This window comes from Ahaetulla prasina, chromosome 3, assembly GCF_028640845.1.
Source record: "Ahaetulla prasina isolate Xishuangbanna chromosome 3, ASM2864084v1, whole genome shotgun sequence".
Lineage (NCBI taxonomy): Eukaryota > Metazoa > Chordata > Lepidosauria > Squamata > Colubridae > Ahaetulla > Ahaetulla prasina.
In genome coordinates, this window is record NC_080541.1 from 30688396 (window position 1) to 30706054 (window position 17659).

At 36.8% G+C, this 17659-nt stretch overlaps 1 protein-coding gene across 5 annotated transcripts in view; it reads right to left on the reverse strand.

The window, feature by feature from the left end:
* The window catches only part of GRHL2 (grainyhead like transcription factor 2), a 100403-nt gene that overhangs the window by 62688 nt on the left and 20056 nt on the right, over positions 1 to 17659 (reverse strand). For all 5 annotated transcript variants that reach the window (XR_009154178.1, XR_009154177.1, XM_058175489.1 and 2 more), the window contains exons 2-7: positions 12682 to 12871; positions 11753 to 11820; positions 10332 to 10728; positions 8315 to 8370; positions 2670 to 2826; positions 2008 to 2119 (exon numbers count right to left, since the gene is read on the reverse strand). Coding sequence is in view for 3 of the 5 variants with exons in the window: in XM_058175489.1 (XP_058031472.1) it covers positions 2008 to 2119; positions 2670 to 2826; positions 8315 to 8370; positions 10332 to 10728; positions 11753 to 11820; positions 12682 to 12871 (980 nt within the window). In the remaining 2 variants the exon portion in view is untranslated. The remainder of the gene's footprint in view (positions 1 to 2007; positions 2120 to 2669; positions 2827 to 8314; positions 8371 to 10331; positions 10729 to 11752; positions 11821 to 12681; positions 12872 to 17659) is intronic.

Here is a 17659-nt window from a genome sequence, read left to right on the forward strand (position 1 = left end):
GGCTTTGTCACAGATACTCTACAGGTAGTTCTTGATTTACAACACTTTGTTTAATGAACATTCAAAGTTACAACATCACTGAAAAAAGTGACTTATGACCCTATTTCACTTACAACACTTACAGCATCCCCATGGTCATGTGATCAAAATTCAGATGCTTGGCAATTAACTCATATTTATGACAATTACAGTGTTCCAGGTCATGAGATCACCTTTTACAATCTTCTAACAAGCAAAGTCAATGGGGAGGCCAGATTCACTTAACTGTGTTATTAATTTAACAAGTGCAGTGATTCACATAACAACTGTGATAAGAAAGGTTATAAAATGGGGCAAAACTCACTTAACAAGTATCTCACTTCGGAACAGAAATTTTGGGCTCAATTTTGTTCGTAAATCGAGAATTACCTGAGCTCACATTCTATATATAGATTATATATTACGTACGGGATTGGACCAGATGAAGTCCAAAATTCCTATGATTCTAAACTAGGTAAAAATACAAAAGTTGGAGTTTACCGTAAAGTTTACCGTAAAGCGGAGCAATGGAGAACTCTGAAGAGGGCTCCAATTTCATACAAAACACTGCAATATTACACAACTGAATAAATGGAACACAGAAGACCAACTAAGTCATCTTCTGTATGCTGTGTCTAAATAAAATCAGCATAAATGAAAGTTAAAATCTGACAAAAGGTTGGAAGAATCAGGAAAAGCTGATTATCTTTGAGAGGGAAAGAAAAAAACTAAGGAAAAGATCATATAACAACACTAAGCAATTAGCTAATATTAACATGTAATCTCTTATAACTTCTTTAATAAGAAGTATGATTTGTGTGAGCTGCCAGGAAACTTGAACAACTATGGGGGGAAAAACTTTTAAAGACAAAAAGAATACAACCCTGCTCCCTTATGAAATACCTCAATCTGGGCAAGGAAAAGGAAAAAGGACTGGTGGCACATGGATACTAATGCTGCCAATCTGGATTTCAGTACCAAGAAGACAGATGGTAGACCAAAGATCAAAGACTTTCACAAAATTGATGAAGGCAGCCTCATGCCATTATTTGCAAACTCTACTGCTTTAGTACATGTATGTAACATTGCAATTCAATTCCATCATTTGCCACCATCACTGCCTCCTGAGCTGGATAGGTCAAAATTTGACAAAAGCTTAAAAATTACTTAAAATTTAGTTTACATAATTTAATTACTTTAAAAGATTTCATAAAACTCTGCTTTTCAGTTGGTGGCCTGCAAGCACTATATTGCATAGCCACATGAGATAAAATGATTTACGGATGGATCTTTACTACCAACCACTGTTAATCTTTTGTCAATTATTTTGAAAGATGGAGGAAGTAAATGAAGAGTAAATAGGGAGAACAGGAGAAGATGAGAATAGGAAGGATGGCCATGTAAAGATATTCGTCCTTAGTTTAGACATCTCCTAAAGTCTTGGACAAGGACTCCCAGAATTACTAATGCGATACAATCCAGTTCATTGGGAAGATATCAGGAGCATTAAAAACTGATATCAAATGCAACATATCTCATGGCCAGTTGAAAAGATATATAGGAATGTGTGTGACTGGTTACCATGGTAATGAAAGAGAATAAGTGGGCAGTTTAGTGACAGAAAACTAAAGAGAAATTCTGGGAAACTAGAATCTGCAGTTTTGAATTAACTTTGAACACGAGACTTGCTTATTCTGCTATTTTCACCACAAGTTGTTTTTATATTACTAGTTCACCTAAAATACTTAACACATAAAATAAATTCAGTTTAGGCTTTGAAGATGTAGTCTTTGCTTAGACTGAATATTTACTCTCCTAGAAATATTATACTGTAGTTTTCAAGAGGTGAAAAGGAAGTTCCATATTGTAAGTTTGCACCAAGTGTGATTTTTTTGTTTTTACTGCAGCCTTGTTGCATACCAAACCAGACTTGATTTCCCAATTGGCTATTCCATCTTCAGAATAAAATTCGCTCATGGGGCTACTCACCAATGTCCAAGACCCTCTGTTTAGCTGTGTGCTGTCGTGAATGCCAATATTTCCAGTGCTTCAATTGCTCATCCCGGTTTTTATCTTCACTGAATACAACCATGATCACACTCTAGAAAGACCACATAACAATCATCAATTGGTTATGGTCACTAAACCAAAATGCTAAGCAATATAAACACAATATAAACACACACACATATATTTCACATGGTGTAACAGAATACAGTATTAAGGCATAAAAATTCACAAAACGACAGATAAAATATCTATTTTGCCAATTTTGAGTACCCTTGCTTTAAGCTATGGGTTTGAAGGAGCACTTTCCACTAGCTCTAATCGCTTTTGCGCAATCCTTGTTATTATTATTTTTTTCAATATAGAAGTCTTACATTGTAAAACATTTCAAAGAAACAGACAATACCTACAATAATTTAGCATTCCAGGACAGGTGTAGTGGCGTATGATATATTGTATTAAGAATTTCAGGTTTCAGGTTTCTGATTCACAATCTTTTTGGAGAAGAATGAGTTTAAGCTTTTATTAAGAGATTGGTTGTTATAACTGTATTCAAATTTCAACAGAATGAAAACAAGGACACATATTAAAAGTCTTTAGCCAACCAACATTATCGATTAGTATACATGCAAGACTAGCCATACCCGGACTTTGCTGATTGGATATCTGAAGCATTTGTTGTCCCCAGCTTCACTCAGTGTTACAGCGTAAAACTGCCCTTTGTTTAAGTAAGTCATTGGTCCTTCTCCTTGTTTTTGGCGGAGGGATTTGGTAGCTTCCAAAGTATATCGAAATGTGTTACTATGAAGAAAATAAGAATAAACTTAGAAAATACATTATTGAGGGAAAGTTGAATAAAGGCCTTGGAATTTTAAATGCATGCCTTAGATTGATGCATTAATTCATATAATAGCAATAGCACTTAGACTTATATACCGCTTCACAATGTCTTACAGCCCTCTCTAAGCAGTTTACAGAGTCAGCATATTGCTCCCAACAATCTGGGTCCTCATTTTACCGACCTTGGAAGGATGGAAGGTGAGCTGGTGAGAATTGAATTGAATTGACTTGAGCTGGTGAGAATCGAACTGCCGAACTGCAGGCAGCTGGCAGACAGTAAAAGTAGTCTGCAGTACTGTATTCTAACCACTGCGCCACCACGGCTCATATAACTATGAAAGATTGCAACCTCTTTTTAAGATTGTTCTTAGGATAATAGTTCAGTTATTGTTATAGAACTACATTACACTAAACTAAAGTTATTTATCCTAATAATGATGCTCTAGTAACAACATTAAGTTACACCATATAAAAGGCCACATTTGAAAATTCAATCCAGGTCAATGGCAACTATTTGGGACTTAGATATGGTCAGTGTCTAAAATATACATATATATATATACAAGGAGCTTTATATGAATTTCAGTATTGTGTCTGGATTGGGTGCAATCCAGACACAATACTGAAATTCATATAAAGCTCCTTGTTTACAGCATGCTCAGCTCACATAAAAGCCAAACTTGCTTTTGTAAAAGAAAGCGCTTTCTCAAGTCAAACAATACAGCATAGTCAATTTATAACTCAGACAGAATGCATCTGTGTTTTACATGAAACTGAACAGAGAAACAAATCCAGATTGGCAGTGCAACATAATATGAGACTGGATTCCCTATATAATACAACTGCAAACAAGACTGTGAACTAACTTACTCCATCATCCCTCACTTACATGCTGGTCAACTGGTTAAGATTTTTAAAAAGCTAGCAAGATAGATAGAATCAAAATCTTACATTTTCAAATTTTGCAAAAACTCAGTAGATGGAAAGGATAAAAAATACACAATTGAAAAAAATACAAAGAAATTATACATTTCAGTAGCGGAACTTGGACTATTTGTCCCAGGAATACAAGATTTCAAGCACAGCTCTGAGCATATTGGATCAAGGTTAGTTGAAAAATATAGATTTTCATAATAGTCCCACAATGGTTTTGCTAAGAGAGTTTGCTGAACAAAATACATATCTCTTCTCATTCAGCTAAAATTTGCATTGAAAGGATAATTTCCAATTCTTACAGTGGTAATCCTATCCCTGTGTTTGTTCATATCAAGTACAAGACCCATTTTTGTAGGCAGATCATGTAGTATAACAGCACCACCAGGTATGACTACCATCAGAGTCAATGTTTAGGAAGTACAGGTAGTCCTTGACTTACAATAGTTAATTTAGTGACTGTTCAAAGTTACAACAGCACTGAAAAAGTGACTTACGGCCATTTTTCACACCTTCAACCGTTGCAGCATCTCCACGTGATCAAAATTCAGATGCTTGACAACTGACTCAGATTTATGATGATTGCAGTGGCTCAGGATCATTTGATTACCTTTTGCGACATTCTGACAAGCAAAGTCAATGGGAAGCCAGATTCCCTTTACAACTGTGCTACTTAATTAACAACTGCAGTGATTCACTTAACAACTGTGGCAAGAAAGGTCATAAAATGGGGCAAAATTCACTTAACAAATGTTTCACTTAGCAACAGAAATGTTGGCCTCAATTATGGCCATAAGTCGAGGACTACCTGTATGGGGATGTTGTTCTTAATTGTTAAAATTTAAGAGCAGCTGCCCAGCTCTGAGCAAATTTTTGAACCTACATCCAGTCTCAGCACTATAGAGTCTCCTCACCTTATCAGCTGGTAAACATTTCATATGAAATACATGGTTGTGATCCAGGGATCCTTCCTAACTGAATGTTAGTCTCAAATTCAGAATAAATTTAAATAAATATGGATTTATTTTTTAGGTTAGATTATCATATATTCTGCCATTTCACTCAGCTTTCTTCTGTGTTTAAATGTAGTTCTCACAGTGACTGGAAGGAGAATGGATTACATCCTTTTGTAATTCAAAGTATTTGGCTTTGAATGAAATCATTAGTTGTACAAAAGATTTACTCTGGGTGAAGACTAGATCTTGTCTCTCCTTTTTGCAATGTTCCTCCCTCAATGAGGAAAACTGCTCTCATTTTATCCTATGCACCTGTCTGCCTCTCACGTTCTCAAGCTCATATTGGTGAGGAAGAAAGAACAAAATTCTGTCTTAAGAGGCGCCTTGCTCTTCAATTCTTTTGCTGTCTGGCAAATCTTAGGTTTTAGTAAAAAACAAAGTGAACCCAAGGCTAAGTCTTTCCTCCTCTTTATTACATCAGTGGTGTGATAAATGCCACACTCCACTGTCTGCACTATGTGCTGCTTCATTATTATGATTATGCAACCAGCAGAATTCTAGCTTCCTTTTTTTAAAAGATTTTTTAAAAAGAATTCCTGTATTTCATGGTAACACATTTTCATGTCACTATATCACTGACAGTGATCACAAGAGTGTTTGTGAACAGACAGAAGTTTAAAAGAACATTAGGTAAACACGATGAGAACAAAATTTAGTGTATTCTTTTTTACCAATATTTTGTGATGTTGGAAGCTATGATTGTAAAACTGTCAGTAGTTGAAAAAGTGCTATTCCAGGGCTAAAACTAGCAGGACTCATTCTTATTTAATCACCAGTACCTAGATAAAAATACACCTTTGGTTCTGCTAAGAAATTATTTGATCAAATGCTTTACTTTTGAAACCTAATAATACAAAATAGTAAAAAATACAATACAATATGTTATATTGATAATATTCCTCTCTTTCACTTATTTAAGAAAGGTTTTGCTTCTGAAAATAAAAGAAAGGAGAAAGGATATCTTTTGCATTTTTAAAAAAAGAACAAATGCTGAAGGTAATACAAATAATACTTTTGTAATGCATTCCTTCACACCTCTGTATTTATAAAGGAAAAAGTGAAAAGTGAAGGAAAAATGGGAAATGTGTTTTGATTCAAATAACCTCAATATAATGCACATTTGAGAAAAAGAATTCACATATATGCAGATGACCTTGATGGATCTTGAAGCTCTGATAGTTAATTCAGTGAAAATGTCAATACAACGTGACACGCTATGAAGGTGAATTCCATACTATGAGTCATTAGGAAAGGGATCAAAAACAAAATCAACATTGTAATGTCTTTCCAAATATACTTTATGGATACATTTAAGATATTGGACAAACCTCAATTGCTCCTTCTCAAAAAATTAATATAAAACTGGAAAAGGCTATACATAAAAAGAAGTTTAGAGTTGCAATTTTTTTCATTTTGAAAAAAAATAACGGTAGAGATGGTAAAGATTTTGAAAATTATGCATGTTGTGAAGAATGTGAATAGTGAATGCCTTTCCCTCTCTCATAATAATATAAATTGGATTTAACCTAAATTTATCCAATGAAGATGAATGATAGAAGATTCTGGAGAGTTTAAAGCAGTCTTAATCTTTTTACCCTGTTGGAAACCTTGAAATAACTTTCAGGTCTCAGAGAACCACTGCATAAAAATGCTAAAAAATATGAAAATTCACAGTACAATTCACTTCTATACAATTCATGTTTTTAACAAAGGAGCCTTGACTCCAGCTGTGCAGGAATCCAAATTAGGGCACTTACAACCGAATGCTTTTTAGGCTACATCAGTGAAAATACAGTTTCTAAATCACAGGGAATCATTGTTCCGTTTTACTCTGTTCAGGTATTTTATTCAATTCTGATCATCACATTTGAAGAAAGATTCAGATCATCTTGAACAGATTTGGAGAAGGGCAACACGAATAATTAAAGGACTGAAAACTAAGTGATAGGGAAAGAAACCAAACAGGGTATGAATGGTTAGCTGAGACTGAAGGAAATAATACTTTACAAATGTCTGAAGGTCAAAAAGAAGGTCAAGAGTTAAGCCTTATCATTCTAGAGGGCAGTTTACTGAATTCAATTTTCAGAAAGGCAGATCTTGCCTGATTGCTTGGGAAAATGTAAGTGAAACCAATTGCTAAGGGAAATATTAAGCACCTCTTCATTGGATAAGCAGCATTCAAATGAAGTTACTTAGGATCTGCCAAGGATCATTTACCACTCCAGGCTGTGCTGGAGATGCCAAGGAAATCTGGAACTAGTGGCTGTGGAGGTTGTTAGGGTCTGATAGAACAAAACAAGCTCAGATTAAATCTTACCGTGTTGCTATTTGTCAATAAATATCGGGAAAATACAGAGATATCTATACTGGTAGTTATTCTTTACAGGATTGGGCTTCCTTTTCAAGAAGTGTTGGAGTTCCTCCTAGATTTTCGTTTCCTGATTAAATAGCCAGTGGAAGCTGTGGCTAAGGAGCCTTCATCATCCAGTTTTGAATGAGGTACCAGTTATGACCCTACTTGGATCAGATGCTCCCAAGATAGTAAACCTTCATCCCAGGGGTGAAATCCAGCAGGTTCTAGAGAACCGGTAGCGGAAATTTTGAGTAGTTCAGCAAACCGGCAAATACCACCTCTGGCGGGCTGGCTCCAGAGTGGGGTGGGAATGGAGATTTTGCAGTATCCTTCCCCTGCCATGCCCACTAAACCGGTAGCAAAAAAACAGAACCGGTAGCAAAAAAAAAAAAATGATTTCACCATTGCTTCATCCTGATCACTGGACTGCACTTTGTGTGAATCTGCCTATGCAGATGATTTAAAATGCAGCATCTAGACTGCTAGTAGGAACAGTCATTGCAGGATCTCACCAATTTTAAGGCACTACCTGCCAATAGCTATTTGGACTCAATTCAAAGACCTGATTGTCAGAACCATATTCCATCTCTGCCCTTCTAGCAGAAAGATCTAGTGAAGCCTTGTTCAGGCTGAATGGCACAGAAAGCATGGGCTAGGTGCCAGGCATTTTTATTTTAACCTTAGTAACTACAAAATTTCCTGTGAAGCACTTTATGCTTGTATATGAACCCAGCAACTATGTAGATAGAACTGATCCTTATGGAGCAACAGTGGTGGGTACAAGGTAACACCTATATTATATTCACATATCACTCTCCCAACCATAGGTATCACCCTCTGGCCATTCAAAATGATGTGGAGAAGAAATTTTCTAATTCTTACTCTCACTTTGCTATGTGGCACAAATTATACGTATAAAACATGCCTCTTCTGGATCTCATTACAAGATATATTTCATCTTCTGAATTTCATTTAGATAGAAGAAGAAAACAGAGGCTGAGTATGCTCACTGCAAGTTTAAAAAGTCTTCTTCATGATAAATGGCCAAGCAAAATCAGTGTCCTCCATGAACTTTATAGCCTGAAGTCAAACAAAAGCTTTTATAAATCTAATGTACCTTCAGTATTTTCTCATTGTCAATACTTACTTAGTTGTTTGTTCATAAATATATTCCTCAGGACCCACAGAACTACTGCGAAATTTCTGAAAGGTGAAGAAATAATATATATATCAAGAGTAGTTGAGCAGAAAGTCATGACTAACTTAAGCTCTACTCATTTCCACTTGACTGGATCCAATCCCATAGATCTAAAGACAAAATCTTTTCTAAAACACTCATATGAGGAACAAAATATCAAGATAACTTTAAAAGAGGCAAGAAGTGTAGTTTTAGAAACACCTATATTCAAGATCATTTGAATCTCAAAAATACTTTGAATAATTTTTTTAAAACTCTCAAATGGACTATTGCAATTCACTCTACATGGGTCTGCCCTTGAAGAGCCTTCAGAAGTTATATCTGGTATGGAATATGGCAGCACGTCCAATTCTGTGCACTCCTTGATCAGCGCATGTTACACCTTTTCTCCTTGAGCTGCATTGGGATTCAATTTATACTGCTGGCTGTAATATGTACTTCCTTGCATGAGACCAAATTGTTTGAGGGACAACCTCCATCTGTTTATGTCTACCCATTCTATTAGGCCTGGCAAAAATGGCATGCTCCAGGTTTCATTTGCCAAGAAATGTTATCTGGCAGAAGCAGGAAGAGAGCTTGTTTTATAGAAGCACTCTCCCTTCAGAATATCATTTCCCTCAAGAGAAAAATCTGGGCCTGAGCTCATCGCATGCTTGTTTTCCATCACTATAGTTTTCCAGGTAGTGGATAAATAATTTCTATCCAATCTTTTATATCTGACTCCCAATGTATTCTCCCTTTAGAAACTTTTTTGCGAGAGTTTATACGGCCTATTTCAATCTTAGCATTTGGTTTCATAATTAATGTGCAAATCCCATAATAATGGAACATTTCATTGTTTATACTTTGAGTAAATGTCCCAAAAGGAAAAAAAATGTCTAAAAGGAAGTATCCTAACAACGTTGTATCTCTGTTATTGCACACAAGAATCTCCTAAAACATGTTCAGGCCACTTACAAAAGAGATTCTTACTACACTAAATCTCAACTATTTTTTTTTAAAGTGTACAATCTATATTTCATTAAGCCTTCCAGAACAACTTACACATACAAAGCAGCAAACAAAATTCAAAACGGTCTAAATTTAAAAAAAGTTAAAATAATATGTTCAAATTCTAAGAGAATCAAAATTCAAATACATTAAGCTGATAGATTAGAAAATGTAATAGAACAAAATTATTACTCTGTGTGTCATTTGAAAGGATAAGAAAATTAGCTGTCAACTCTGAAGGAAACCTGGGGTTATTACTTGGAACGCTGACATTAGCAACGGTTGCAGAGATAATCCTACAAACCTATAACAGAATTGAAATAATCTCTAGCTAGTCATCTTCTGCCTTTGGAATACATCCTCCAGAGTTTATAATTTATTCCACTTGGCAACTCAGGAATATCCAAGGGGTGGGCTGCTGGGGGTTCGCAGGGGTTCGGGAGAACCTCTAGCTAAGATTCTGTGCAGTTCAGAGAACCCACAAATCCCACTCCTGGCTGGTCTGCCCACCTGCCCCACCCCTCCCAGGAGTCCCCACACAGCCCATTTTGGATGCTGGTAAGTGCAAGGTGCACATGGAGCCTCGGGGAGGATAAAAAATGGGCCTACTGGAAGTTTGGGAAGACTGGAAACAGGCCTGTTTCCGGCCTCCAGAGCCTGGGGAGGTCATTTTCACCCTCCCAGAGGCTAAAAACGCCCCCCCATGGTGCAGGAGCCCAACAAAGCCAGGCCCACCATGGTCACATCCACTCAGCAACCGGGCAGAGAACCCCTTGCTAAAAGAACCCTTGGGAATATCCATTATCCAAAGCCATTGTTTTAGAGTTGGTTTCTCAGTTATGCCTAAATCACTGACTTATTGGGGTGATAAAGTAAATGAACTGCCCTGTCTTCCACTGAGAAAAATAAAAAATATGTGAACAACGAATAAACCTCACACCTTCTGCTCCCACATTGCCCAAAATAACAGACATACCTCTGTTCCTCCATCTTTAAAGGTATCACTGTATGTACTGTCCGGAGTGCTGCGTTGATCGTCTTTCATATAGGTTGAATGGGGTGTGATGCTGGGCACTTCATAATGCGGATGTTCGAATATGACCCCCCGATGTTCTTCATTTTCTCCCCTGGCATAATGCACCGAAGGAGTCATGTAAACTGGGGTGTATTCCTCTGCTTTTACCACCATCACCCCGGTCACAGAAATGGAAGATGGGCTTCCTGATACATTTGAACTGAACTGCTCCCTTTTGGAAGTGTCCAGCTGCTCTTGGTTCACGGAAAGATTTACTGGCACCGTTTTCAAAACCTGCACTCTGTTTTCACCATTGCTGCTCAAGTTACTTTGTGTTTCACTAGTGGAAAGGCAGTTTCTGAGGGGAAAAAAATACAGCGAGTAAAAGCAAATTCTGAGAGGCGGCAAATAGATTAAATACAAGCAAATAAACAATCAAATCATTTATTTAATTAAATGTTATTAGCATGGGGTGTTGATATCTGTGCTGAACTAGAACAGGGAACCCTACATTTGAATTTGCCTTGAGTCGTGAAATTCACTAGTAACCTTGGGCTAAGTGGAAGGAGAGAATTTGACTTCCTTCAAAGAAAAGTGGACTATAAACAATACTCCAGGCTGCTGTCCTGATGTTTATAATGCTTCAGATTAATATTGCAAACAATCCTGGAACACATTTATGAAGGGCAGTATAGAAATAGCAATAAGTCATCTGAAGTATCATGAATGTAACAGTTTCACTGTTTGGGTAGCTTGCCCATTGTCTATCACTCCACCATGGAATGCTGCTGTTGCTTTAGCTGTGGAAGAAACAGCCAGGAGAGTTCCTTCTGGAACATGGACCTCATATGAAAAAAGAGCATTTCTCAGAACAAGATATCATGGGTAGGGTGCTCTTGCTGATTGAATGTGCCACCCTTATGGGGGGGAAAGTGTCAAATGCAGTTAAAACTTTTTAATAATATAAAACAATATTTAACATTTAAGAAAATGTTTTAACAGAATAATAGAGTTGGATGGGACCTTGGTGGTCTTCTAGGCAAGTGGTCTCCAACCTTGGCAACGTTAAGCCTGGAGGACTTCAACTCCCAGAATTTCTGAAGTCCATCAGGCTTAAAGTTGCCAAGGTTGGAGACCTCTATTCTAGGCCAACACCTTGTTCAAGCAGGAAACTCTATACCATCTTAGACAAATGGCAATTCAATCTCTTTTTTAAAACCTCCAGTATTTACAATACTTAATCGATTGTCTTTTATAATCCCAACACTTCCAGTCTGATTTTTTAAAAAACTTGGCTAATTTTATCTTTATCTTTAGATAAAATCCCCCATCACACATACTGTACACATAGAAAGAGAGAGACAGATTTAAAGACATTGTACCTTTTGTCCTGGTCTTCTTGATTATCACTCACTTTGTTAACAGGCAATAATCTTCTATCTCTTGGAACCTGAAACATCAGGACATGCAACTTTTGAATGTTGTATTTATTTAAAGGATATTAAGGGCTCCTTAATGATAGTGATGGAACCATCAGGATTGATGACTAGATCTAAAATTTCAGATCAGTTTTACTTGGTCTTTGGTAGTCTGTGGCTCACATAAAAGCTAACTACAGTTTCAAGGGCAGATTACAACCAGTTCTAAAATATATCCCTTGGTTAATTATTTTATTTATTTCCATGATTAATCGCTGTGTATAGGGCAAAAGAAGAAAGGGACGACAGAGAATGAGGTGGCTGGATGGAGTCACTGAAGCAGTAGGCATGAGTTTAAATGGACTCCAGAGGATGTAGAGGACAGGAAGGCCTGGAGGAACGTTGTCCATGGGGTCGGACATGACTTCGCAACTAACAACAAAAATCTCATATAATGACTCCAGGTGGCTCAAAACAATTTGTAAAAAACATAGTTAAAAAAAACCCCTTGCCCTTCAGTTGTCAGATCAATTACAAGCCATGGTGGTGCAGTAGTTAGAGTGCAGTACTACAGGCTACTTCTGCTGACTGCCGGCTGCCTGCAATTTGGCAGTTCAAATCTCACCAGGCTCAAGGTTGACTCAGCCTTTCATCCTTCCGAGGTGGGTAAAATGAGGATCCAGATTGTTGGGGGCAATATGCTGGCTCTGTAAACCGCATAGAGAGGGCTGTAAAACACTGTGAAGCAATATATAAATCTAAATGCTATTGCCATTGCTATCCTCACATCAGCCTCTTGGATTGAGTCTGGAAATGCAACTGGAGCCAGATTTATTTAAATGCAACAGATTTACCTGCTGCAAAAAAACCATTTTCAGGATCTTATTCCCTACCTTATAATAGTCATATAATAATCCCAGAGCAGCAGCACTGTCCTCGTCTCCGTTGATGCTCATCATAGCTTTAGTAGCTGCTGTTAAGGGGTTTTCCAGATAAGACTTCCAAGCTTCATCTTCACTTGTGTAAGCTCTTCTGGTATTAAAGGGAGCATCGCTTGGCACTATAGTCACAAGCCGGTTTTTACTGCGGTTTTAAAACACACACAAAAAAGCATGCTATCATATCCGAAATACTTTTCTTTACCAATAGCTCAATTTAATCCTAAACAGGATGGCGGAGGAAAAACTAATCTAATAATTTAAAAAACTTAGGACACAACAATTAAAAACAATATGCTCTGTTATCCCACTGAATATGGGAAAACGAACAAAGTGATCTTTTCTGTATTCCATAACTGGAAACGTTGACAAGGTTCTTTATGGAACTTTGGAAAGACTGAAGACTTTCCAAAGTATATATTTCATTATAGTTTTGTGTAGAAATTCCTCTTCATAACTTAATATTGCATTTTCAACAAGAACCATTTTGTATAATAATGACTAGGGCAGTACTGCCAACGTAGCATCCTCCAGATATCACAGTCTGCAACATTTGTCATGATGATGGTGAAGATGAGATGGGCAAAAACTGGACTACACCATTGGACTAGAATCAGAAAAGTTGGGATCTGGTTTCTATTTTGTTAGAACTTTCACAGGGTTATCCTGGACCAGAATAGCAGACTGGAGATTACAATCTCTCTGGTCTTGTCCAAAACAAAATTTTGTACTTGGCTTTTAGGCAAGTCAAAGCCTCTCAGAATTATTTCATACAGTGATATCAAATGCAAAATGAGGGCAACAACATGTTTATTCCTTGAAGGAAGGGTGAAATATAAGAACGCATGTGCTTTCTTTTATGTAATCATTTTGGTTATTTGTAATAGGGAAGAACCTCTTAGGTTAAGAAGGTACTGGAAATTATGAAAAAAATCAAAGAATATGACTATAAAAGTAGTCCATAATATATTAAAAAATCCATAAAGGGCAACCTGTAAAAAGAGCTGGATTCATACTTTAAATTGTTTGTAGAAGATCCCAATAAATAATAATAATTCAACTTATGTACTACATGGCCAGTCTTGACCCAAATATTAAGATTTTAAAAATAGAATATTCCTTTAAACTATTTTATTTTGCTTGTTAACCTCCCACTTTCTAAGCAAGGTTCAATATTTGTTACATACAATTAAGGTACTACGATGATTGACAGAGTCGTCCAGGTGTTCCAGCCAAAAAAATTGATTTTACCAATAAAAATACAGAATTCCCATAACTCTGGAAATCAAGTAAAATGTGTTTCCTCATTCTAATTATTGACTAAGTTTGGTCATGCATTCAACTGCAATATCAGACTTTAAAAATTAAAAAGTAAGTATTGAAATTGTGCAAAATTAACCATAGAGTTTTTTCAAAAGTGGTCATGGAGAGTTCTGTGCTTGACATTGACTTTGGAAAAATGTTGTTAGGTGGGTCCATTTCAAAGGCAGCATCTCCCTCCAATATACTTGCCGCCCAGTGCCACGAGCTTGTTAAAGATGCATAGCGATTATACAGTAGCAATGTGCTGGAGGCCTCATTTTTATTCCCCACAATGCCCCCAATATTCCAGTGCTCCTAAAAATTAACATAGCAGCTTCTCCCTCAATGCTTAGTCTAGAAGTCTGGTGTTTTTTTTTAAAAGGAAGTGGGATCTATGAGATGTCAGAAGTCAAGTCCCTAACAGTTGCCCAAACATGTTGAGTTACTGATACAAGACATGGAAAAATGTTGAGAAATACCAGGCTATGTTAAGAAGTCAGAACATGTAGGCAGGCAGGGAATCAATTACACAATAACTTTATCATTATCAAATGCTAGAAGTTAAAATATTTTAACAAGCAGCTGATATATACTGTATTAGCTCAGTCCTTTTAATTAGGTATATCTCGAGATAAACTGTCCATACTGAATTAGCATGCTGTTTTAAATTGTTTTAGTTTCTTTATTCAACCCACTGCTTGACAAATTATCAGAAGCTAAAGATAACTAAACCTAAGCACATCCTTAGGAATATAAGAAATTGCCCTGACACCAGAATCTAAGTTATTGTTTATGAAACTAATATGGTTATCTGTGGTAAGCAGTTTATCTCACCAGCTATTGAATTCTTTTAACAGAAGATGCCAAATACTGAACATGTGTGCTTAAAATCAGAAATGTTCAATCTTTTTGAGGCCATGAATTGTCTTTTAATCACTGAAAAAAGTGCCATGAATTTTCTTACAAAAATATTAGAAGTGGCATAAAGGCTAAATTAAATTTACATTAAATTAAGATGGTGAAAACAATTATTTCCCATCAATTTATTAAGTTTCTGCAATGTCCTAATCATTATTATTTGGTGTTAAGTTTTGAAGGCGCTCTGTGTATTTACCTAAATTTCAAGGACAAATTCTACACACGTATTTTTCTATGCAAACCTCTTTATATCTCTGACATAAAAACCCATTATGCATTTCCAGCACTTAACAAATATCAAACAAATGACATTAATATTGGTGATTCAAAAGAGTTCTGTTCCATGTTTAAATATCTTCCTACCAGGGACAAATTGGTTAAAAAAAGGAAATTAAACCAAATATCACTTTTTTGTATTAGAACACCACAAATATCTGCTTTCACAGGAAAGTAATCCAAATGTATGAGGAATGTACTCAATGCAGCCCCCAAATGTCTAAAATCAAAGACCTGCTTTCTCAACAGTTGAGCCAGGAAACATTAAAAGCCTAACAAAGATTTTAAAAAGCAAATTCCCCAGCAAAACCAAGAAAAAAAGAGTCCCAAAGAAATCTTGATGTCACCCATATTTTTGCCAAAGCTCCATTAATTCATTACCCAAAGGTGTTTTTTTCAAAAGGCAACTTGACTTTGTTTTTCCTTGAAGACGTTTCTCTTCTCACCCAAGAAACTTCCTCAGTTCTGAAGAAGCTTCTTGGATGAGAAACGAAACATCTTCAAGGAAAACAAAGACAGCCCAGTTGCCTTCTGAAAAAGCACCTTTGGGACAACCATGACCTGGATGACTGAGAATTTCCATAGACATTAATCCACTGCTTTTACTGTCTTTTCTCACCCTCCCCAAAATGTTAAGGATGGCCTAGAGCAGGGGTTTCCAACCTTGGCAACTTTAAGACTTGTGGACTTCAACTCCCAGAATTCCTCAGCCAGATTTGCTGGCTGAGGAACTCTGGGAGTTGAAGTCCACAAGTCTTAAAGTTGCCAAGGTTGGAGACCCCTGGCCTAGAGCAGGAGTCCCCAACCCCCGGCCCCGTGGAAAAAAACTCTCTCCACAGAACCAATCCCTGGTGCCCCAAAGATTGGGGGCTGCTGGCCTAGAACTGCCAAAAAAATGCTCCATTCCTGATTTACATCAGTTACAAAGATTATACAGCTCAATTTGGGGGATATAGATAGTGGGTTGTCGGGACAGGGATGTTACTATATTTTGTATTGCAAGAAACACACTATTGCATAGCAGCTTCCTACAGAAAGAGCTTCTTGCATTTGTTTGGATTTTTTTTCCCTATTATTACTGCATTATACCAAATATTAAAGTGCCACTCTGGATTATTTGAAAGGAAAATTCATTGCTGCTTATCTGAACACTTGGCTGGAATAATTTTACAGGTGCCATTTTCAAAGAATGAATGGCAGAAGGAATATGAGGGAGGAAGATAAGGCCTGGGAGGGGTAGATAAACATGTGTGGGAGAACCTAATGATTATATTTTAAATGGAACTCTTGAAACCGTAAGTTTCAATTTCTCTGCCAACTGCAGAAAATGTTATTTATCTTCTCTTTCGCCTTCCAGCAGAGTTTGTTTGCTCTATAGTGTGTGTGGGGGGATCTTCATCCAGTTATCTTGATGTGGCTAACCTCAACCTAACCCTGACCTTCCCCTAAGGCAAGGCTTCACTGGCTTTGATGAAGCAAGCTAATTGAGAATGACCCAGAAGGTAGATTCAATCTATACATTAAGCAACCTTGAAGCAGTCAAAGTCAGATGCAGCACAAAAGACAGGAGTAATTTCTTGGGGGCAAAATTTGTGAGACATCTGCAAAGGGATCAAGAGCAGAAGGAATCCAAGAATGGTGCAGAAGAGGATTGGTGATCCAGGATTTTATTCCTGAAATTCTGTACTGTACACACAATCAACCTCTCCTTGGCTTTGATTGAGTTCAATACTAATTGTTTAAAAATTTACTGAACTTCATTGAGTGTCAGGAAATAAAGCCTTAAAGAGACTGGTGCCAATTCCAGAGATTCTCTTCCACTTCGCTGCAATCCATTCCCTTTCATAGGAAACTAGTTGTCACTCAAGCAAACTTATTTAGATTTGTAGCTGAGAACTCTGGAGTTGTCATTCCCATACATCTGGCAGGTGCCAGGCTAGGAAAGGCTACATTTGATGTTTCCAGAAAGAATGAGCCAATAGGAGGATTTTAGCTTTGAAGAAAAAGCAAATGGGGTCATGCATGCATCTATTCGGTTGCATTCTTGTAAGTTTAGAATAGCAAATTACCCACTACAGAGCATTGGGCTGTGTGTTTGTTTTTCACCTGACAAATAAACAAATACTGTCCTAAGAAAAGAAATTGAGCTCATTTCAAAGAAAGGCCACCCTTTAGATTTCTCAACAGGGAAATTCTATTTATTTATTTATTTATTTATTTATTTATTTTTTCAAATTTATATACCGCCCTATCTCCCTAAGGACTCAGGGCGGTTCACAGGCAGTTAAAATACATATAAATACAGATTAAAAAACAACAATTAAAAAACTTATTCTATTGCCCAAATTTAAAATAGTATAAATAATAAAAACCCCTTAAAACCCATAACTTTAAAATCTAATCCAGTCCCGCGCAGATAAATAAGTGTGTTTTAAGC